Raw genomic sequence first — 23,235 nt, 5'->3', positions numbered from 1 at the left:
CTGGTGGAGTGACTCTGGATTTACCCTGGCATGCATTGCCCTGGTGGAGTGACTCTGGATTTACCCTGGCATGCATTCCCCTGGTGGAGTGACTCTGGATTTACCCTGGCATGCATTCCCCTGGTGGAGTGACTCTGGATTTACCCTGGCATGGATTCCCCTGGTGGAGTGACTCTGGATTTACCCTGGCATGGATTCCCCTGGTGGAGTGACTCTGGATTTACCCTGGCATGCATTGCCCTGGTGGAGTGACTCTGGATTTATCCTGGCATGCATTCCCCTGGTGGAGTGACTCTGGATTTACCCTGGCATGCATTCCCCTGGTGGAGTGACTCTGGATTTACCCTGGCATGCATTGCCCTGGTGGAGTGACTCTGGATTTATCCTGGCATGCATTCCCCTGGTGGAGTGACTCTGGATTTACCCTGGCATGCATTGCCCTGGTGGAGTGACTCTGGATTTATCCTGGCATGCATTCCTCTGGTGGAGTGACTCTGGATTTACCCTGGCATGCATTGCCCTGGTGGAGTGACTCTGGATTTATCCTGGCATGGATTCCCCTGGTGGAGTGACTCTGGATTTACCCTGGCATGCATTGCCCTGGTGGAGTGACTCTGGATTTACCCTGGCATGCATTCCCCTGGTGGAGTGACTCTGGATTTATCCTGGCATGCATTCCCCTGGTGGAGTGACTCTGGATTTACCCTGGCATGCATTGCCCTGGTGGAGTGACTCTGGATTTATCCTGGCATGCATTCCCCTGGTGGAGTGACTCTGGATTTACCCTGGCATGGATTCCCCTGGTGGAGTGACTCTGGATTTATCCTGGCATGGATTCCCCTGGTGGAGTGACTCTGGATTTACCCTGGCATGCATTGCCCTGGTGGAGTGACTCTGGATTTACCCTGGCATGGATTCCCCTGGTGGAGTGGCTCTGGATTTACCCTGGCATGCATTGCCCTGGTGGAGTGACTCTGGATTTACCCTGGCATGGATTCCCCTGGTGGAGTGGCTCTGGATTTACCCAGGCATCCCCTCCCCGGTGGAGTGACATGGGATGTGGCTGATAAGCTCTGAAGCCGGCCATCCCTGAATCTATTTCTGGTGGGCAGGGCACCGCGCTGGGTTTGGTTTTGACTCCGTCTGCCTCGGCTTGGGGCCTGGATTCGTCCGTGGGCCTTCTCCGCCAGGGCATGGCTGGCTCCCGTGTCCCCACAGCAGCTATCTGGGAGGCCACTGCCTGTAGCTCCCACCCAGCTGTCTCCCTAGTCCTTCCCCGGGGCCAGGTCTGCTGGCATCACGGCCCGGTGCCCCCCGGGGCAAGCCTCCCCCTCTGCCCAGCTACAGCCAGAAGAGAGGCGGCGGCGTTTCCGACTTACCCCAAACTCTGTCACTAAGATGTCTGTGATGCTACCCAGAACTGTGACAAAATCAAAGATATTCCAGGCATCACGGAAATAATTCTATAAAGAAAAACAAAAACAAAGGACGAAAAGGAACAGCAAACACAGCAGCAAACGTTCCACAAGACTCACCACGGAAGCCACAGAGAACAGAGAGTCACCCCCGGCCCAGCCCTGTCCCCGCCAGCCCCCCGGCCCTGCCCCCACGAGGGGGAGTGGGTGTCGAAAGGGTTCATTTAAAGGCGCGGGGCTGGGGGCGTGTTTTGTGGCCCCGGGAATGATGCCGGGTGGCTGGTGTGATCGGGGCCGGCTGCTGAGCTCGGTGAGCGCTGAGCGGGGGACGCGTGGGGGTGAGGACCTGACCCAACCTCCACTGAGCTCAGCCTGCTGATGGGCTCCGGATCAGGCCTGACCTGCGAGCAGGACCCCCGGCGCGCAGTGTGGACAAGCTAACAGCAGGGGGATGTGCCCTCTGCCACGCCAGGCCCAACGGGAATGGACACTCAGCTGGACATTCAAAATGAAAGAAGAAAACACACAGGACCAGAATGTGCCACTGGGGCCAGGACTGTCCCGGCCAAGGGACGGAAACAGGTGCCAGCTGGATTCCCCGAGGGGGAGATGAGATCACGGCCCTCTGCCACCCCGCCAGAGCCCCCCGGCCCCGCGAGAAATGAACCCAGCCCAGCCAAGACGAGGAATTACGAGAAAACAGCCCAGTTCAAACCAGGGAACGGGGCAGGAGCAAAAATCAGCAACATTTTCTGGGGGAGACTCAGCCTCTTTCCTCCTTTGGCCAACTATCAGGGGCTGCTCTCCCCGCTCAGCCAGACTGGGCTGTGCCTCCAAACCGGCCTCTTGCCGAGTGCCCCTCGCGCTTGGCTCCTGACTGAACGGGAACCCAGCCCCTTCTGCGGGACGGAGCGGGTCCTTGCCCCGAGACCTGCGGCAAAGGTGGGAGCCAACGGGCCCGCTAACCTTTCCCATCCATGTGCAGGATACACTCTGTACTGCGCCGAGGCAGGAGGGTGTGCCCCAGCAGGGGGCGCTCTGCTAATCAGCGGGGCAGCGCTGGATCCCTCCCGAGCGGCCGGAGCGCCCGGCCTACAGGGGGCGCTGGTGGGACTCCCAGGATCTCCACCAAACCCCGAGCGGAGCCTGCCCCTGGGAGACACAATGCTCGTGGGCGGTGGCACGTTTCTCTCATGGCCCCCCTCAGTTTTGCTCCCTACAGCTCCCTGAATCACCCAGAACAGCCCCACCCCTCCGAGCGAGGGGCACCTTCCCGAGCGCCTGCAGATGCTTAGACGCCACCACCCCCTCACTCGGCGGCAGGTGTCCCGAGCTCGCTCCCAGGACGTGAGCAGAAGAGCATCACGCCCCGCCGGAAAGGCAGGAGGGGGCAGGGGCTGGAGGAGCCGGTGGGGAACCCCCTGCTGCTGACGGGCAGCCCTCCGCCCCGCGGGACCTGGCTGCGGAGACACTTACCAGCACTCCGAAGGCCATGATCTTCAGCAGACACTCCAGGGAGAACAGGGACGTGAAGACGTGGTTGAACATCTTGAGCACGTCCTCGTAGGCGCTCGAGGCCTTGTCGAACTACAGGCAAGGGAGGGGAGAGCGTCAGATCAACCCCGGGCAGGCAGGGTCCCCAGCCCACAGATCAGCCGTTGGGTGGGGACATGCCACCTACGGGGGAGCATCTCGGAGCCTGCTCGGAACTGCCCCGGCCCCCACGGTGGGGTGACCCGGGGGTGGAGTCCCCTGGTTCTGCGGCATGTGAATTCTACTGTCCGGTAGTAGCTCCGTGCGTGCCTCAGTTTCCCCGGGCACAGCCCCAACACCTAGATGAGGACGGGAATTTTGCGGCGACAGCCTTCCCCACAGACCCAGGGGCTGATGCTCTCTGTGACCTGAGCCTGGGAGCAGGGGGCGGCCCGGTGACCCCGTTTACAAAGGCTAGAGGAGAGACTGCCTGGGTCCTGGCTGGCCAGTCTGTTCTACGCCGTGCCCGGCGCCCACCCCATCCGTGCTCCCTGCCGGCTGGGGGGGCAGCGATGGATCCTCCCGGGTCCTGGCTGGCCAGTCTGTTCTACGCCGTGCCCGCGCCCCCCCCCCCCCCCCCGTCCGTGCTCCCTGCCGGCTGGGGGGGCAGCGATGGATCCTCCTGGGTCCTGGCTGGCCAGTCTGTTCTACGCCGTGCCCGCGCCCACCCCCCGTCCGTGCTCCCTGCCGGCTGGGGGGGCAGCAATGGATCCTCCCGGGTCCTGGCTGGCCAGTCTGTTCTACGCCGTGCCCGGCGCCCCCCCCCCCCCGCCCGTGCTCCCTACCGGCTGGGGGGGCAGCGATGGATCCTCCCGGGTCCTGGCTGGCCAGTCTGTTCTACGCCGTGCCCGGCGCCCCCCCCCCCCGCCCGTGCTCCCTGCCGGCTGGGGGGGCAGCGATGGATCCTCCCGGGTCCTGGCTGGCCAGTCTGTTCTACGCCGTGCCCGGCGCCCCCCCCCCCCGCCCGTGCTCCCTGCCGGCTGGGGGGGCAGCGATGGATCCTCCCGGGTCCTGGCTGGCCAGTCTGTTCTACGCCGTGCCCGCGCCCACCCCCCGTCCGTGCTCCCTGCCGGCTGGGGGGGCAGCGATGGATCCTCCCGGGTCCTGGCTGGCCAGTCTGTTCTACGCCGTGCCCGGCGCCCACCCCCGCCCGTGCTCCCTGCCGGCTGGGGGGGGGTAGCGATGGATCCTCCCGGGTCCTGGCTGGCCAGTCTGTTCTACGCCGTGCCCGGCGCCCACCCCGTCCGTGCTCCCCGCTGGCTGGGGGGGCAGCGATGGATCCTCCTGGGTCCTGGCTGGCCAGTCTGTTCTACGCCGTGCCCGGCGCCCACCCCGTCCGTGCTCCCTGCCGGCTGGGGGGGCAGCGATGGATCCTCCCGGGTCCTGGCTGGCCAGTCTGTTCTACGCCGTGCCCGCGCCCCCGCCCCCGTCCGTGCTCCCTGCCGGCTGGGGGGGGCAGCGATGGATCCTCCCGGGTCCTGGCTGGCCAGTCTGTTCTACGCCGTGCCCGGCGCCCACCCCGTCCGTGCTCCCTGCCGGCTGGGGGGGCAGCGATGGATCCTCCCGGGTCCTGGCTGGCCAGTCTGTTCTACGCTGTGCCCGCGCCCACCCCCGCCCGTGCTCCCTGCCGGCTGGGGGGGCAGCGATGGATCCTCCCGGGTCCTGGCTGGCCAGTCTGTTCTACGCCGTGCCCGCGCCCCCCCCCCCCCGTCCGTGCTCCCTGCCGGCTGGGGGGGCAGCGATGGATCCTCCTGGGTCCTGGCTGGCCAGTCTGTTCTACGCCGTGCCCGCGCCCCCCCCCCCCCCGTCCGTGCTCCCTGCCGGCTGGGGGGGGCAGCGATGGATCCTCCCGGGTCCTGGCTGGCCAGTCTGTTCTACGCCGTGCCCGCGCCCCCCCCCCCCCCGTCCGTGCTCCCTGCCGTCTGGGGGGGGCAGCGATGGATCCTCCCGGGTCCTGGCTGGCCAGTCTGTTCTACGCCGTGCCCGCGCCCCCGCCCCCGTCCGTGCTCCCTGCCGGCTGGGGGGGGGTAGCGATGGATCCTCCCGGGTCCTGGCTGGCCAGTCTGTTCTACGCCGTGCCCGGCGCCCACCCCGTCCGTGCTCCCTGCCGGCTGGGGGGGCAGCAATGGATCCTCCCGGGTCCTGGCTGGCCAGTCTGTTCTACGCCGTGCCCGCGCCCACCCCCCGTCCGTGCTCCCTGCCGGCTGTGGGGGGCAGCGATGGATCCTCCCGGGTCCTGGCTGGCCAGTCTGTTCTACGCCGTGCCCGGCGCCCACCCCCGCCCGTGCTCCCTGCCGGCTGGGGGGGGGTAGCGATGGATCCTCCCGGGTCCTGGCTGGCCAGTCTGTTCTACGCCGTGCCCGGCGCCCACCCCGTCCGTGCTCCCTGCCGGCTGGGGGGGCAGCGATGGATCCTCCCGGGTCCTGGCTGGCCAGTCTGTTCTACGCCGTGCCCGCGCCCCCGCCCCCGTCCGTGCTCCCTGCCGGCTGGGGGGGGGTAGCGATGGATCCTCCCGGGTCCTGGCTGGCCAGTCTGTTCTACGCCGTGCCCGCGCCCCCGCCCCCGTCCGTGCTCCCTGCCGGCTGGGGGGGGTAGCGATGGATCCTCCCGGGTCCTGGCTGGCCAGTCTGTTCTACGCCGTGCCCGCGCCCACCCCCTGTCCGTGCTCCCCGCTGGCCGGGGGGGCAGCGATGGATCCTCCCGGGTCCTGGCTGGCCAGTCTGTTCTACGCCGTGCCCGCGCCCACCCCTCGTCCGTGCTCCCTGCCGGCTGGGGGGGCAGCGATGGATCCTCCCGGGTCCTGGCTGGCCAGTCTGTTCTATGCCGTGCCCGCGCCCACCCCCTGTCCGTGCTCCCCGCTGGCCGGGGGGGCAGCGATGGATCCTCCCGGGTCCTGGCTGGCCAGTCTGTTCTACGCCGTGCCCGGCGCCCACCCCCCGTCCGTGCTCCCTGCCGGCTGGGGGGGCAGCGATGGATCCTCCCGGGTCCTGGCTGGCCAGTCTGTTCTACGCCGTGCCCGCGCCCACCCCCGCCCGTGCTCCCCGCTGGCTGGGGGGGGGTAGCGATGGATCCTCCCGGGTCCTGGCTGGCCAGTCTGTTCTACGCAGTGCCCGCGCCCACCCCCGTCCGTGCTCCCTGCCGGCTGGGGGGGCAGCGATGGATCCTCCCGGGTCCTGGCTGGCCAGTCTGTTCTACGCCGTGCCCGCGCCCACCCCCCGTCCGTGCTCCCCGCTGGCCGGGGGGGGCCCGGCAGGGCCAGGGGCCACCCACCTTCATCATGAGGACGATGGTGTTGAGGGCGATCATGGCCATGATGGTGTACTCGAAGGGCGGCGACACCACGAACTGCCACATGCGGTACTGAAAGCTCTGCTTGTTCTGGGGCATGTGGCGGGTGAGGGGCTTGGCGCTGATGGCGAAGTCGATGCAGGCTCTCTGCGGGGAGGAGAAGCGGCCGCTAGAGCGGGAGGGCGCCCAGGGCGGGGCCGGCCCCAGAGCGAAGCTGCCTCGCCGAGCCCTTGGGCCGGGCCGGGAGCTCTCTGGGAGCCGCGCGGGCCCCCGGCCGCAGGACGCGGCGCTCCTCCCATGTCAGGGATGGATGGTGGCTGGTGACAGGACCCTATGCTCCGTGGTGCACACTCCCTACCCCACCCCCCACTCAGAACCCCTCGGCCCCACCCCCAGCCCACGGATTTTGTTATGAGCACAAGTATGAAGGTGATGAGTCGCACGTCCCTTCCATATCACGTCCCCTCCATGTCACACGTCTCCTGTGTCGCACGTCCCTTCCATATCACGTCCCCTCCATGTCACACGTCTCCTGTGTCGCACGTCCCTTCCATATCACGTTCCCTCCGTGTCACACGTCTCCTCTGTGTCGCATGTCCCTTCCATATCACGTTCCCTCCGTGTCACACGTCTCCTGTGTTGCACGTCCCTTCCATATCACGTCCCCTCCATGTCACACGTCTCCTGTGTCGCACGTCCCTTCCATATCACGTCCCCTCCATGTCACACGTCTCCTGTGTCGCACGTCCCTTCCATATCACGTCCCCTCCGTGTCTCACGTCTCCTGTGTTGCACGTCCCTTCCATATCACGTCCCCTCCGTGTCACACATCTCCTGTGTCGCATGTCCCTTCCATATCACGTCCCCTCCATGTCACACGTCTCCTGTGTCGCAGGTCCCTTCCATATCACGTCCCCTCCATGTCACACGTCTCCTCTGTGCCTCACGTCCCTTCCATATCACGTCCCCTCCGTGTCACACGTCTCCTCTGTGTCGCACGTCCCTTCCATATCACATCCCCTCCGGGTCTCACGTCTCCTCTGTGTCGCACGTCCCTTCCATATCACGTCCCCTCCGTGTCACACGTCTCCTCTGTGTCGCACGTCCCTTCCATATCACGTCCCCTCCGTGTCTCACGTCTCCTCTGTGTCGCACGTTCCTTCCATATCACATCCCCCCCGTGTCTCACGTCTCCTCTGTGTCGCACATCCCCACCATGTCACATCCCCTCCGTGTCGCATCCCCTCCTGCTATGTCACATGTCCCCTCCATGTCGCACGTCCCCTCCGTGTCGCATCCCCTCCGTCCCTGCTATGTCACCTGTCCCCTCCGTGTCACACATCCCCTCCGTGTCGCACGTCCCTGCTGTGTCACACGTCCCCACCGTGTCGCAAGTCCCTGCTGTGTCACGTTCCGTCCATGTCGCATGTCTCCTGTGTCACACATCCCCTCCTTGTCATCTCCTCTCCATGTCGCATGTCCCCACCATGTCACATCCCCTCCGTGTTGCACCCCCTCCGTGTTGCATGTCCCTGCTATGTCACATGCCCCCTCCGTGTTGCATCCCCTCCGTGTCGCACGTCCCTGCTGTGTCACACGTCCCTCCGTGTCACACGTCCCCACCGTGGAGCAAGTCCTTACTGTATCACATGTCCCCTCCATGTCGCACGTCTCCTGTGTCACACATCCCCTCCTTGTCATGTCCCGTGTCACACGTCCCCTCTGTGTCACATCCCCTCCATGTCGCACCATCCTTCTGCACTGGTGCACATAACAAAATTCCTTCTCCTCCGGGGATGGGGAATATCTGAGAAACCTGGAACAGCCTGAATTCCGTCATGCCTGGTGCTCGCAGGCCCAGCTGCCGCTGCTCCAGGGCGCACCCTGGTGCTATGGTGGTCGGGGCCTGGCGCTGGGACCTGGGGGCTGCTCTCAGGGAGGAGCGACAGAGCCTGACTCGGGCTGCACCTCGTTCTTCTCCAGGCTGTATTCCTCCATCATCTTATCCCCCTGCTCCTGGAAGGTGATGATGATCAAGGCCACAAAGATGTTCACGAAGAAAAAGGGGAAGACCACGAAGTAGACCACGTAGAAGATGGACATCTCCATGCGATAGCCGGGGCTGGGGCCCTGGTTCTCATAGGTGGCATCCACCGAGTGTTTGAGGACCCTGAGGGGGAGGGAGGAAGGAATGGGGAGCGGGAGACCGAGGGCGGTAAGGAAGGGTGGGAGAAAACCAACGGCGGCAGCAAAGTGCGACCCACCCACGGGAAATGCCCATCCCTGGCCACGCTCGGGTGAGACTCTGGCCACCTGCACGCGCAAGGGCCAGACCCAGCACAACAGACCAGAACTGGGAACAGAGACCAGCTCGGGGGCGGGCCCTGCAGGGAACAGAACCCGAGACGAGCTCAGCCACTTGCCCCCCTCCCTTTTGCTCCCCGGCTCCCGTGCGACAGGGGAAACCGAGGCATGGAACAGGGCTAGGACTTGCCTTGGGTTTGTGCCCAAGTGGGACCCGATTCTGATCTCAGTCACACTGCTGGGAACCTGGATCCACAGCCGTGTGAACGGGCACGGGATACGGCCCCGCATGGTTCACCCAGAAAACCGGGGAGACCACGTAGTGTGGACAGGGACAGGTGTTTATTTGGGGCTCATCTGCCGTTGCCCTCCGTAGGTCTGCAAGCACCGGACAGAGGTGGGCAGGGCTGTTGCCCCCATTTTAGGGGGGACTGAGGCCCGAGTGCGGGGTCGGGGAGGGAAGGGCTAACCCCGGCGGCAGTGCCTTACTGTGGCCAGCCTTCCCCCGTGGACACGGTGAAGAGCGTCAGGAGCGCCCACAGCACGTTGTCGTAGTGGAACTCGTATTTCTTCCACTCCCGCCTCTGCGCCTTCACTTCGTTGTCCTTCTCGTAGACCAGGTACTCGCCCCTGGGGGCGCAAGAGATGCCGTCAGCTGGAGGGCCAGCGCCCGGCCCCGCGCCCTCCGGCCCGCCCCGAGCTCACAGGTGTGGCAGCAGATCCAGAGTGACTATGGAGTCACGCTGGCTGGGAGAATGGGAGTGGGCCCCTGGTCAGGCTGGCTTCAGGCTTAGGTAACGCCGCTGCCGGGGGCTCAGTTCTCCTCCACGCCTGAGCAGAGCTGAGAGCTGGGGGGCTGGCAGGAACCCCCCACCACCTGGCCCCGTGGAATTGAACCTGGCGCCAGGTCTTAAATGGCAGAGAGGCCGTCGCTCCACCAGGCCCCTTCCCGCCTCCCTGCCAGCTGGAACGTGGCGGGACACTCGCCGGCTCTTCCCTGCGCGCCCGGCGGCTCTCGGAGCCCACCCCTGGCTCTAGGGCCGGGTTCTGCTCTAAGGGTCTGTCTACACTAGCCCCCTGGTTCGAAGTAGGGAGGCTAACGTAGGCATTCGAAGTTGCAAATGAAGCCCGGGATTTAAATACCCTGGGCCTCCTTTGCATGTTCCCGTCCGGTTGCCATTTTGAAATTCCACTAGCCCGAAGTAACTGCCCACGGCTCCACGCGGCAGTGAAACAGCAATTCGAACTAAGTCCAATTCGAATCCAGGAGGAGTAACAGTTCATTCGAACTAAGGACTTAGTTCGCGTGTAGCCGCGGGCAGTTACTTTGGGCTAGTGGAATTTCAAAATGGCGACCGGACGGGAACATGCAAAGGAAGCCCGGGATATTTAAATGCCTCCATTAGCCTCCCTAGTTGGAACCGGGGGCTAGTGTAGACAGACCCTAACTGTCTCCAGCGCCACTCGGGAGGCACTTCCCTCCATCCCAGGCGCTACGCCGGAGCGCAAGGAGAGTCCGGCCGCAACTCTCCAGCGTCAATCCGAACTCGTCCCCTTGGCGCCCATGCAGCCACGGCCAGTTACGCCAGCTGGGACCTGGCCCCCCACCTCCGAGGGAGCGCCCTCAATCGACACCCAGAGGCCCTGAGCCCCGCGATCCAGCACAGCGGGGCCGCCTCACGCCAGGCCTCCCACGGGCGGGGGGAGGAAGCAGGACGTTGCCCTTCCGCCCCCCCACGAACCCGGCCTTGGCTCCCTGGCCTGGTGCGGGGGCTGAGCCGGGAGCACCATGATCCCAGTCTAAGGGATGACGAGGGATCAGGAGTCAGTCCTCTGAAATCGCCAGCGCCAAGCCAACCCAGGGGCGCGTCTACACTGCACCCGGCGCTTGGAAACGCTGCGCGTTGCCCCTGGTTCTGAAGCTGGGCGCTCGTCTGGAGATAACCCGGATTGCGGGCGCCCTGCTCCTCGCGGGGACGCGGGATAGCGCTGCAGTGTGGGCGTAGCCTAAGGGACAGGGATGTGAAGGGGTAACTGGTTACCCAGAAAGCATCACCAGTACTGGGTACCGGTTAACCAGCACCTGGGAGCAGCCCCACCCGGGATCCCACTTAATTGATTAACCAGGATTGGAGGGTCCCAGCATCGGGCTGCCAGCAGTGTCGCCCTGCAGCCAAGCCGGGGAGCGTCGCCCTGCCTGCACCGGCCCAGCGGGGGAGGGCTCCGTACCGACAGTCCTTCTCAAACTCCTTGGACTCGTCTGTGCAGTAGAAGAACTTGCCCTTGAAGAGCTGCACGGCCACCACGGCGAAGATGAACATGAAGAGCATGTAGACGATGAGGATGTTGAGCACGTTCTTGAGCGAGTTCACCACGCAGTCAAAGACAGCCTGGAACAGACGGGGGCTGTGACGGGGGCAGGCCGGTGGGTCCCGGCTCGATCTGCTCCGCCCCCAGGCTGCCCCACTTTCGGACGGAACCAGCCCGGCCTGGCCCCGCAGGGGACTTGCCTGACGGAGGCAGGGCCAGCCCCGGGGCTAGAGCGCTGGGCCACAGGGCCCTTCTCCAACCCACAAGACTGGCCAGAATCAAAGCCAGGAGTCCTGCTGGCGCCAGCCGCTCCGTCCCCTCGCCAGGGACCGGGTCCCGTGTCCTGTCGCCAGCCCCGGAAATCCCGACACCTACTCGGGCAGCCCCGGCCCCTCACCCCCCAGCACCTACCTTGAGCTTCGGCAACCGCTTGATGGTTTTCAGGGGCCGGAGGACGCGGAGGACGCGGAGGGACTTGATGGTGTTAATGTCCTTCCCTTTGCTGCTGCCTCTGCAGAGACACGTTGGGCGGGAGAACAGAGAGAGAGGCCATGAGGCCCAGGCCCTGAGGGCTGCTTGGGGCCCAGGGGCCAGTCCCTTGGGCACGGGGCACCCGTCTGCTAGTGGGGGATGGGTTCTTGGGGCACCCCCACATTGCACCCGGTCACTGGGCGTTCTCTAGCCCCTCTCCTCAGCAGCAGCCACAAGGGGCTGTTTGCAGTGACACGCCACCAGCCCGGCCCTTCTCTCTTCTGGATACGGCCACACGCGAGAAACTAATCTACATACGCTCTGCATTCTGACTGTCCACCTGTGTATCTGCTGTGTCCGTCCGTCCATCCACGGACCCGGGCCCTCGACCTACCCTCCCCTGCTGTCTGCCCATCCACACATCCGTCCATCCACCCATGGATCTGTGCCCTCGACTTACCCTCTCGTTCTGTCTGCCCATCCACACATCCGTCCATCCACCCACGGACCATGCCCTCGAACTACCCTCCCCCGCTGTCTGCCCATCCACACACCCGTCCATCCACCCACAGACCGTGCCCTCGAACTACCCTCCCCCGCTGTCTGTCCATCCACACACCCGTCCGTCCATCCACGGACCCGTACTCCTACTCGACCTACCCTCCCATGGTGTCTGTCCATCCATCCACGGACCCATACACCTACTCGACCTACCCTCCCCTGCTGTCCGTCCATCCATCCACAGACCCATACACATACTCAACCTACCCTCCCCCGCTGTCTGTCCATCCACACACCCGTCCATCCACCCACGGACCGTGCCCTCGACCTACCCTCCCCCGCTGTCTGCCCATCCACACATCCGTCCATCCACCCACGGACCATGCCCTCGAACTACCCTCCCCCGCTGTCTGTCCATCCACACACCCGTCCATCCATCCACGGACCCGTACTCCTACTCGACCTACCCTCCCATGGTGTCTGTCCATCCATCCACGGACCCATACACCTACTCGACCTACCCTCCCCTGCTGTCCGTCCATCCATCCACAGACCCATACACATACTCAACCTACCCTCCCCCGCTGTCTGTCCATCCACACACCCGTCCATCCACCCACGGACCGTGCCCTCGACCTACCCTCCCCCGCTGTCTGCCCATCCACACATCCGTCCATCCACCCACGGACCATGCCCTCGAATTACCCTCCCCCGCTGTCTGTCCAGCCACACATCCGTCCATCCACCCACGGACCATGCCCTCGAATTACCCTCCCCCGCTGTCGGTCCATCCACACATCTGTCCATCCACCCACGGACTGTGCCCTCGAACTACCATACCCCGCTGTCTGTCCATCCACACATCCATCCATCCACCCACGGACCATGCCCTCGACCTACCCTCCTGTGCTGTCTGTCCATCCACACACCCGTCCATCCATCCACGGACCCGTACTCCTACTCGACCTACCCTCCCATGGTGTCTGTCCATCCATCCACGGACCCATACACCTACTCGACCTACCCTCCCCTGCTGTCCGTCCATCCATCCACAGACCCATACACATACTCAACCTACCCTCCTGTGCTGTCTGTCCAGCCACACATCCATCCATCCATCCACCCACGGACCATGCCCTCAACCTAACCTCCCGTGGTGTCTGTCCATGCACACATCCGTCCACCCACCTACCCATCCAAGGTGTCCTGCCTATCTAGGATGTCTCTCCGTCTGTCCATGGACAGAGCCCAAGGTTTTTCTGGCTGTCCAGCTCCCAGTCCATGCTGGCTGGGTCACCCTAAGCGCTGTCCCTCTGTGAGCCGTCTTGTCCCCAGAAATCCCACAGCTTTGGGGAGTGCAGTGTGATTTGCCCGGCTGACCGGACTGGAGAAGACACAATCCAACACAGCCCGTCTCCACTGCAGCAGCCACCAGAAACTCCCCGACTCCTGCTAGAAAGCCCCGTGCAGCCCGTCCTCCCTGGGCCATGTGGAAAGGCTGCAGGTCTCTCACTCTTGGTCTTACAAGGAATTTCCACAGACCCAGCAGCACTTACCACCAAGAGAAAAGTGGAAGAACGACACCTCCACTGGGAGGGGCCCTCACCAGGTGCCTGCTCTTCTACAGCCTCTTTTATCCAAGGGCCTCAGAGACCTTTACCAAGGTCGGGATCACTGTCCCCATTGCACACATGGGGAAACCGAGGCACGGGGAGAGGGAATGACTCACCTAAGGCTACTTCAGGTTTCTGACTCTCTGCTCTAACCAGCAGGGCACGCTGCCACTTGGAAGTGGAACAGGACCCAGGAGCCCGGCTCTCAGGTCCCTGCACTAGCCGAGAAGTAAATAGCCCCTGCTTCTCGCCAACAGCCAATTCCAGCAGCCACGGGCTGCCCCCGCCCCCGGCCACACTCCCGCACAGGCAGGGTCATGGAGTGAAAGGGGCTGGAGCCTGAACACGCACAAGGTGCAAGGCCCGCAGCTCCAGCACGCCCCCTGCCCAGCGAGCTCTGTCACGGGGAGCCCTCGTGGCCCATTCACGGCGGCCAATGAAAAGGGACGGGGGCCCCCGACTCTGGGGGCGGTGCTGGTTGGGAGCCAGTGACAGCTGTCCCCCTAGGAACAAGGCTGAGACCCAGCACACTTGTTCCTCGTGCAGGCCTCATTATCCCCCTTTGTAGCTGGGGAAACTGAGGCAGGGAGCAGCTCTGCAACCTGCCTGAGGTCGCTCTGGGAGTTCGCAGCCCGGGGCCCACGCAGAGCCCAGGAGACCTGAGGCTGAGAAAATCCCTGCTTCCAATTCACTGCACACTCCGAGCCTGTGTCCCAGGCGGGGGGTGGGGGGGACTGGCGGCCTTCCAGCCCCGGGTCTCAGCACAGACTAACCCGGCGCGCTCAGCTCCTCTTTCCCCAGCAGCCTGGCCAGACGGCTCTAGCGTAATCCAGCGTCCGCGGGCCTGGGACGGGGCCAGGCAACGGTGGCTGAGCGGGGCCCAATCTTGCTCTGAGCCAGCCCCAGCCTGGAGGGACGGAGTGGGACTGTTTCATCCCACAGGGCTTCCTGCTGCTGCTGGTGACTGAGCCGCCCTGCCGCTCCCAACGCCGTGTCCCCACTGCCCCCGGAGGGGACTCTGCAAACGCCCACCCCCCTGGGGCCTCCGTCAGTCCTGCCCCCTGCAGGGAAGGGGAGAGTGACGCTCGCCAAAACCCACTTCTCCTGGCTCCCCCAGCATTCCTGGCTCCCAGTTTCCCCTGCTCCAACCACTAGGTCCCACTCCTCTCCCAGAACTGGGAATTGAGCCCAGGCACCCTGCCCCCCAGAGTCCCCAGACACCTGGCAATAGCACCCGGCACGCGGCTCCCCACCCTTAGCACCGGACTCCACCCTGGCCCTTGTGCAGGGCGCAGCTTTCAAAGGCGCAGGGCTCCGCCCACAGAGGGCCCCCGTCCCGGCACAGAGACGGAGGCAGCGCGGTGCCGTGTGCCCAGGGGAGGGAGATCTGGCAGGCGTCCAGCGGAGGGGGTGAAGACAAGGACAGACCTGAACGAGCGATGGCCAGAGCCCCCCACTCAAAGCAGCGCATGGCCATGAGCACAGGGAGCTAGAGAACATGGAGCAAATGTGGCGAGAGAGAGCGAGAGACTTTACCGTGAGCTGCTCCTGTGTCAGGTGGCAGTGGAGGGGGAAAGACAAGAAGTGAGACAATCAGCGAGAACAGACGAGACACCCCAACAAAAGCCACATGGGCTGCCCCCCACCCGCGCTGCTCGGACAAGCCCCAGCTCAGAGCTCCGCGCCCTCGCGCCCCCGCTCTTGTGTCTCCCGGCCAGGAGATGGACCCAGCTGGGCTGGTGTCAGCAGTGCCTGAAAGCCAGGTCAAGGCCTGACAATGGGAGCTAGGCTCTGGTACCAAACAGGGCATTTTGTGTGAGACTGAGCGTTAAAACTGTGAGCAGAGGGACAAATCCTCAGGGTTTACTCCTCCCTTAGCTGGTGTTCACTCCCTTCCTTGCTCTGGGTTGGCTTTCCCTTACGCAGACAAAGGTACTAGTGAAGTCAAATGAATTGAGGACAGCAGACCAAAACTCTGAATTCCTTACTCTAGGCTTACTCACTCCCTACTCCAGGCTTACTCACTCCCTACTCCAGGCTTACTCACTCCCTACTCCAGGGTTACTCACTCCCTACTCCAGGCTTACTCACTTCTCACTTGGGCAAACTCCCAGTGAAGTCAGATAATTGAGGGCACTGTAAATCAGTGGCACTGGATTGACTTCAATACAGATGTGTTTACTGACACCAGCTTTTGGCCCCAGGGGGCACGGCCTCTGCTCTGACATTGGTGCAGCTCTGTGGACTAGTGGGAAGGGGCCCTGAGATTCTGGTGGTGTGGAAGGAGCATCAGGCCACCCAGCTAAGCCCAAGCGTAGCAACCAGGGCTCCTTTCCCCAGGCCTGGAGGGGCTGGCACTGGAGCAGCAGCATGAGCGCGGTGGGGGGCAGCAGACAGCCCCCAGTGACACAGCAAGGCGACACAGCAGAACATCCAGACAGATCCTTTTCGTGTGTTACCAATGAAACTGACATGAAACAGGGTGAAATGAACCAGGCTGGGGGGGGGGAGGGGAGGCAGAGAACTCTCTTCAGGAGAGGCAGGTGGATTACCTGAGAGAAAAGCCCCACTGGCGGGGGGGGGTGTGGAAATCGGATTGGAAAAGATCCCCACGTACCCGCCCACCCCCCAGCCTTCTCGGCTGTGCTTGAACCGTCGCTAACCCCTTCCCAGCCCATTGGGGCCTGTCTCTGCAGCTGCTCCTTGGGTCCCATGCAAAGCAGGCTCAGGTCCCCCCACACAGGCTGCTCCCCCACGCTGCACCCGGCCGCCCCCCACTACAGCTCCGATACCGAGTCCACCAGGACCTCAGAGCCAGGCGGCCGACGCCGCAGCGCTGGGGAGAGCTCCGGCTCGGCAGGTCCCCACTCGGGGCTGCACTAGGCCCTGGCCGTGCCTTCCTCGGCATCGCCCACAGTCTGGCCCAGGGGGCTCCTGGGAAACCGACAGGGTCAGTCTGGGGCTTCCTGCAGAGGAGGGGGAGGGGAAGGGCTGAGCCTGGCCCAAGCCCCTTCCCAGCAGCCAGGCTACAGACAGGCCCGGCTCTGGCTTCAGCAGCGTGACTTGGGGGGAGGGGAGGAGCCTAAGTCCTGCTCCAGCCCAGTTCTGTAGTGAGGCAGGACGCTCAGCCAGCAGGGGGCGCCCCTCTCTGCCCCGCCCCACTCCCGCCTGACAGGCCAAGGCCCATCCCCCGCCCCCGGGCACCTCTCGCGGGAGACCCCGTCGAGGTCTCTGATTCACTGATGGAATCGCGGCTCCGGGCTGTGCCGCTCCCTCCCTGCCCCGCCCCGTCCGGCTGTGCAAGGGCCGAGAGCCCCGAGCCCCAGCACACACACGGCCTCCTGCCGCCAGCCCGCAGGCCCCCGCCCGGCCAGCTCCACCCAGAGGGACGGGAACGGCGGGGGGCCCGGGCCGCCCGGCACAGACCATGCAGGGGAGGCTCAGCCGGTGCATGCAGGGAAGTGGGGAGCAGGGAACACACATTCGGGGGTCCCTGCCCTGCTGCCCCAGCCCACCAGTGACTCACTCAGCAGGCTGCTCCCCTGCGGGGCCACGGGGGGCTCCAGACGACTCACCCACGTGCCCATTTACACCCCGTAATAACCACGTGTGACCCCAGCCATTGCTGGCCCTCGCGCGCTGCCTCTTCAGGGCCTAGACACTGCTCCGGGGCCGGACACCGAGCCGGGGAACTCGGCTCCTGGTGCACTGCCTGGGCCGGGTCTCAGCCTCGGGCCACAAACCGCAGGGCCCCGCCTGACCTGGCACCCGACTGGGCCCCCCGGAGCAGAGCTGGGCAGGCCTCAGCCCCAGCAGTCCCGGCTCCACCCCCTGGACCGCACTCCCCTTGCCCTCGCCGCTAGACCCCTCCTGCCCGGGAGGGTCCCCCAGGATCCAGGGCTGCAGATTTACCGAGCCGCAACTCCTGGGCTCTGAGCCGGGCCGAAGCCTTTTCTCCAAGCAGGTCGGGTCCTTGCTGCCCAGCAGGGCTCTGCCTCATCGGTCCCCGGGGCAGCAGGTCGGGTAGCGTCCAGGGCCTTGCCCCCCAGTGCTGGGCCTGATGGGGGTGCTGGATGCCTAGGAGGAGGGGCTGGCCCTTGGGAGCGGCTCCGCATGCTGGAGCATCCCAAGCCGGCCGGGAGGCGGCTCCGCTGCGTGCGCTCTGCGGTTGGGGCGGGGGGATGCCAGGGGCCATGCAAGGAGCCAGCTGGGCCCCAGCCCGGCGGGAGCTGCGTTTGGGGGGGGAGCGGGGCCCAGCAGGGACTCACGTGAAGGCGAAGGCCACCAGCGCGCCGCTGACCACGATGAAATCCAGGATGTTCCACAGGTCCCGGAAATAGGCGCCTTGGTGCAGAACCAGCCCCAGGTCGACCATCTGCGGCAGGGAGCCAAGCGCGAGCCGAGAGTCAGCCGGGACGCTTGCTCCTAGGGCTGCTGCTGGGGTCACACGTGCTGCCCCACGGCGCCTTTGTGGGGATCTCACACACACCCCATGGCGCCTTCGCGGGGTTGGCATGTGCTGCCCCACGGCGCCTTCACGGGGTCACACGCGCTGCCCCACGGCGCCTTCACGGGGGTCACACGCGCTGCCCCACGGCGCCTTCGCGGGGTCACACGCGGTGTCCCAAGGCGCCTTCGTGGGGTCACACGCGCTGCCCCACGGCGCCTTCGCGGGGTCACACGCGGTGTCCCAAGGCGCCTTCGTGGGGTCACACGCGCTGCCCCATGGCACCTTCGCAGGGGTTACACACGCTGCCCCACGGCGCCCTCACGGGGGTCACACGCACTCTCCCAAGGCGCCTTCGCAGGGTCACATGCACTGCCCCCATGGCGCCTTCGTGGGGGTTACACACGCTGCCCCCCGGCACCTTTGCGGGGGTCACAGGCTCTCCCCAATCATGCTCCCCATTCCAACTGCACCTCCCTCTGCTCAGCCTCAGGCCCCAAGCCCGGTGCAGAAGGGCGCCACCCCCGTACACGCCTCCCCCATGAGACGGAAACGCCGCCAGAGCCAGCAGGAGGGACCCGCCTCCTCCCAGCTTCTCCCTCCGTGCCCTGGCGCTGGGGGATGGCCGGGCTCCACGTGGGGCCTGGCACTGTGGGGTCTCTACCCCTGCCCCGGCTGCCGTGGGGAAATCCTCCCCCGTCCCCAGCACGGCCCGGCCCACTCACCTTAATGACCATCTCGAAGGTGAAGACGCCCGTGAAGACGTAGTCGAAGTAGCGCAGAACCTGGGGGGGCGAGAGGTGGGTCTGGGCGCGGAGCAGGGCACAACCATACCCCCGCCCCCGGCCAGCCCCGCCAGGCAGGAGCAGATGCTGCCTCAGTCACGGCACGGCCGGAAGCCACGGGGGCCAGGCGGTGCTGCGGCCGGAGGGGCCTGGCCAGCCGGGCACCCACCAGCTCGGCGCACGCAGACGCCACCAAGTCCCAGACCAGATTCAGAGGAGCGAGAGCCCCTTCCCAGCCGGGCCCAGCAAGCACAGGCCTGCCCCGCCCCCCGGCCTCTGCAGCCGGCTCCCCCCTCTGCCGGGGGGCTGCCTTGGGACGGGCTTTTCGGTCCCCTGCCATTGGGGTCCCCTGAGGCTGGACGTGCTCTGCCCCGGGCACGCCCAGCGAGGTCCTAGTCGGAGCCCAACACGGCTCCTGTTTGTTCATCTCCCCAAACTCCCGCTCCAGTCAGAGACAGCCCCTCCCTGTCCCCCCGAGCCGACCGGCCGGGCTACCTGGGGCATGGCTGCCGGGGCGTGAGTGAGGCTGGGCAGAGCTGCCGGGTGGCTGCTGAACGGCTGCTGTGCTCCACCCCAGAGGGGCTGCACCCCGCACTTGGTTCAGTTCACACAGGTTGAGACCTGCTCCCCCTGCTCCATCCCTTCCCGCTGCGCTGCCCAGCAGGCCCGGGCGGGCAGGGAGCTGGGTGGGGATTTACGAAGCGCTCGGTCCTGACCTGCTTGAGCTCGGCTGCAGAGCTGTGGGGCGGAGGGCAGAGGCCTTCGGCTTTGGGCAGGGGCACCCGGCTTCCTGGGCACTCCCCGGCGCTGCGCTAGCTCGCCGTGCCAGGGGAGGCCCGTGGAAAGCTGCCAGTCCGGCCGCGCCCAAGGCCCGTGTGCGTGTGGCAGGCTCCCCCCATGGGCAGGGGCCCCTTGGTGTGCTGAGAACCTAGGAGCGGCCAGGCTGGGCCAGCCGAATGGCCCATCCCCCCGGCCTCCTGGCGGCCGACAGCGGCCAATGCCAGGGGCCCCCGAGGGAGTGAACGGAACAGGGGCCCAGGGATCCGCCCTGCCCAGCCCGGCTAATCTCCTGGGGCCTGTCGAGCCCCGTTCCCGCCCCGCGGCCTGTGCGGCTGCGCTGGGAGCTGCGCACACGGCGCAAGGAGGCTGCTCGCCCGGCCGGGCCGGCCCCGCCGCGGGACTCACGTTGTTCCGGGGGGCGTTGGGCTGCACGGGGTCCTCCGCGGCCAGCGCGATGCTGCTCATGGCGATCACCATCAGGATGCACATCTCGAAGTAGCGCAGGTTCACGATGTAGTGGCAGAGCCGGCGGAACCTGGGCCGGACAAGCACCCGACTGGGTCAGAGCCACGGGCTCCCCCGGGCCAGCCCCCACCCCAGGAGCACGACTCACAAAGCCACCAGCTGGCTCCCAGCCGTGGCCAACCCCCCCAGCGCACCTATGGCCTGCCCCCCCCATGCACCTGGGCAGCTATGGCCTGCCCAACCCCCCCCGTGCACCTGGGCAGCTATGGCCTGCCCAGCCCCCACACACCTGGGCAGCTATGGCCTGCCCAACCCCCCCCATGCACCTGGGCAGCTATGGCCTGCCCAACCCCCCCCGTGCACCTGGGCAGCTATGCCCTGCCCCCGCCCCTCCTGTGCACCTATGCCCTTCCCCCACACAGCTGGGCAGCTATGCCCTGCCCCCCCCCGTGCACCTGGGCAGCTATGCCCTGCCCCCGCCCCTCCTGTGCACCTATGCCCTTCCCCCACACAGCTGGGCAGCTATGCCCTGCCCCCCCCCGTGCACCTGGGCAGCTATGCCCTGCCCCCGCCCCTCCTGTGCACCTATGGCCTGCCCCCCCCGTGCACCTGGGCAGCCATGCCCTGCCCCCCCCGTGCACCTGGGCAGCCATGCCCTGCCCCCCCCGTGCACCTGGGCAGCCATGCCCTGCCCCCCCCGTGCACCTGGGCAGCTATGCCCTGCCCCCGCCCCTCCTGTGCACCTGGGCAGCTATGCCCTGCCCCCGCCCCTCCTGTGCACCTATGCCCTCCCCCACACACCTGGGCAGCTATGGCCTGGCCCCGAGGCCCCCCAGGCCACACGCTCACTCTGCAGCCTGAAGCGGGGACTGAACGGAGGGCCGGGCTGCCCGGGCGGTTCTCGTACTCACGGGTTGGTGGTGGAGAGGATGAACATGGAGCTGTAGGGAACCATCGGCTTGGGCTCATTCTCCTCCCCGGCGTCGTCCTCCTCCTCTTTCTTCTCCTCCTCCTTCTTCGGCAGGGGCTCCGGGTTGGCGTTCTTGTTCACTGCAGGGACGGGGACGGGGAGAGGGGACGTGGAGCCGCAGCGCCAGAGCCACACGCCCTCCGCGGGGAGCCTGGCACAGGCTGCCGGAGCCTAGCGCAGCCAAAGGAGCACGGCTCTAGGGCCCTGGTCGGCAGCTCTGCATCACTCCACACAGCTGACCGACAGACACAGGCCCAACACACACATACAGACAGCGCTCGGAGCCAACTGGACACACACACGCCCCCCCAACACACACAGCGCCTTGGGGATGGACAGACACACACAGCGCCTTGGGGATGGACAGACACACACAGCGCTCGGAGCCAACTGGACACACACACGCCCCCCCAACACACACAGCGCCTTGGGGATGGACAGACACACACAGCGCTCGGAGCCAACTGGACACACACCCCCCCCCCAACACACACAGCGCCTTGGGGATGGACAGACACACACAGCGCTCGGAGCCAACTGGACACACACACCCCCCCAACACACACAGCGCCTTGGGGATGGACAGACACACACAGCGCTCGGAGCCAACTGGACACACACACGCCCCCCCCAACACACACAGCGCCTTGGGGATGGACAGACACACACAGCGCTCGGAGCCAACTGGACACACACACACCCCCAACACACACAGCGCCTTGGGGATGGACAGACACACACAGCGCTCGGAGCCAACTGGACACACACACGCCCCCCCAACACACACAGCGCCTTGGGGATGGACAGACACACACAGCACTCGGAGCCAACTGGACACACACACCCCCCCAACACACACAGCGCCTTGGGGATGGACAGACACACACAGCGCTCGGAGCCAACTGGACACACACACGCACCCCCAACACACACAGCGCCTTGGGGATGGACAGACACACACAGCGCTCGGAGCCAACTGGACACACACACGCACTCCCAACACACACAGCGCCTTGGGGATGGACAGACACACACAGCGCTCGGAGCCAACTGGACACACACACCCCCCCCAACACACACAGCGCCTTGGGGATGGACAGACACACACAGCGCTCGGAGCCAACTGGACACACACACACCCCCAACACACACAGCGCCTTGGGGATGGACAGACACACACAGCGCTCGGAGCCAACTGGACACACACCCCCCCCAACACACACACAGCTTTGGGGATGGACAGACACACACACAGCGCCTTGGAGCCAGCTGGACACACACACCCCCCCAACACACACAGCGCCTTGGGGATGGACAGACACACACCCACCCAACACACACACACAGCGCCTTGGGGACAGACAGACACACACACACACAGTGCCTTGGGGACAGACAGACACACACCCACCCAACACACACACACACAGCGCCTTGGGGACAGACAGACACACAGCCACCCAACACACACACACACACACAGCGCCTTGGGGACAGACAGACACACACCCACCCAACACACACACACACAGCGCCTTGGGGACAGACAGACACACACACACCCAACACAGGGTATGTCTACACTACCCCGCTAGTTCGAACTAGCGGGGTAATGTATGCATACCGCACTTGCTAATGAAGCCCGGGATTTGAATTTCCCGGGCTTCATTAGCATAAGCGGGGAGCCGCCATTTTTAAATCCCCGCTGCTTCGAACCCCGTGTAGCGCGGCTACACGGGGCTCGAACTAGGTAGTTCGGACTAGGGTCCTATTCCGAACTACCGTTACTCCTCGTGAAACGAGGAGTACCGGTAGTTCGGAATAGGCACCCTAGTCCAAACTACCTAGTTCGAGCCCCGTGTAGCCGCGCTACACGGGGTTCGAAGCAGCGGGGATTTAAAAATGGCGGCTCCCCGCTTATGCTAATGAAGCCCGGGAAATTCAAATCCCGGGCTTCATTAGCAAGTGCGGTATGCATACATTACCCCGCTAGTTCGAACTAGCGGGGTAGTGTAGACATACCCCCCCACACCTACGCCGGGGTCCCATGCGCCCTCCCCCCCACACCTACGCCGGGGTCCCCCGCACCCTCCCCCCCACACCTAGGCCGGGGTCCCCCGCGCCCTCCCCCCCACACCTACGCCGGGGTCCCATGCGCCCTCCCCCCCACACCTAGGCCGGGGTCCCATGCGCCCTCCCCCCCACACCTACGCCGGGGTCCCCCGCACCCTCCCCCCCACACCTAGGCCGGGGTCCCCCGCGCCCTCCCCCCCACACCTACGCCGGGGTCCCATGCGCCCTCCCCCCCACACCTAGGCCGGGGTCCCATGTGCCCTCCCCCCCACACCTACGC

The 23,235-nt window shown here is 65.5% G+C and overlaps 1 protein-coding gene across 1 annotated transcript in view; it reads right to left on the bottom strand.

Annotated features, from left to right (window-relative positions):
- The window catches only part of CACNA1A (calcium voltage-gated channel subunit alpha1 A), a 252,419-nt gene that overhangs the window by 59,465 nt on the left and 169,719 nt on the right, over positions 1–23,235 (bottom strand). The window contains exons 25-35 of the mRNA XM_089774768.1: positions 20,824–20,962; positions 19,853–19,982; positions 18,608–18,667; positions 17,704–17,810; positions 11,262–11,361; positions 10,770–10,930; positions 9,030–9,170; positions 8,205–8,406; positions 6,219–6,383; positions 2,892–3,002; positions 1,380–1,463 (exon numbers count right to left, since the gene is read on the bottom strand). Of these exons, the coding sequence (XP_089630894.1) occupies positions 1,380–1,463; positions 2,892–3,002; positions 6,219–6,383; positions 8,205–8,406; positions 9,030–9,170; positions 10,770–10,930; positions 11,262–11,361; positions 17,704–17,810; positions 18,608–18,667; positions 19,853–19,982; positions 20,824–20,962 (1,400 nt within the window). The remainder of the gene's footprint in view (positions 1–1,379; positions 1,464–2,891; positions 3,003–6,218; positions 6,384–8,204; positions 8,407–9,029; positions 9,171–10,769; positions 10,931–11,261; positions 11,362–17,703; positions 17,811–18,607; positions 18,668–19,852; positions 19,983–20,823; positions 20,963–23,235) is intronic.

This window comes from Pelodiscus sinensis, chromosome 31 (genome assembly GCF_052426305.1).
Source record: "Pelodiscus sinensis isolate ZL-2025 chromosome 31, ASM5242630v1, whole genome shotgun sequence".
NCBI lineage: Eukaryota > Metazoa > Chordata > Testudines > Trionychidae > Pelodiscus > Pelodiscus sinensis.
Note: the sequence above shows the minus strand (reverse complement) of the source record. Positions and strands in the feature narration are given on the sequence as shown.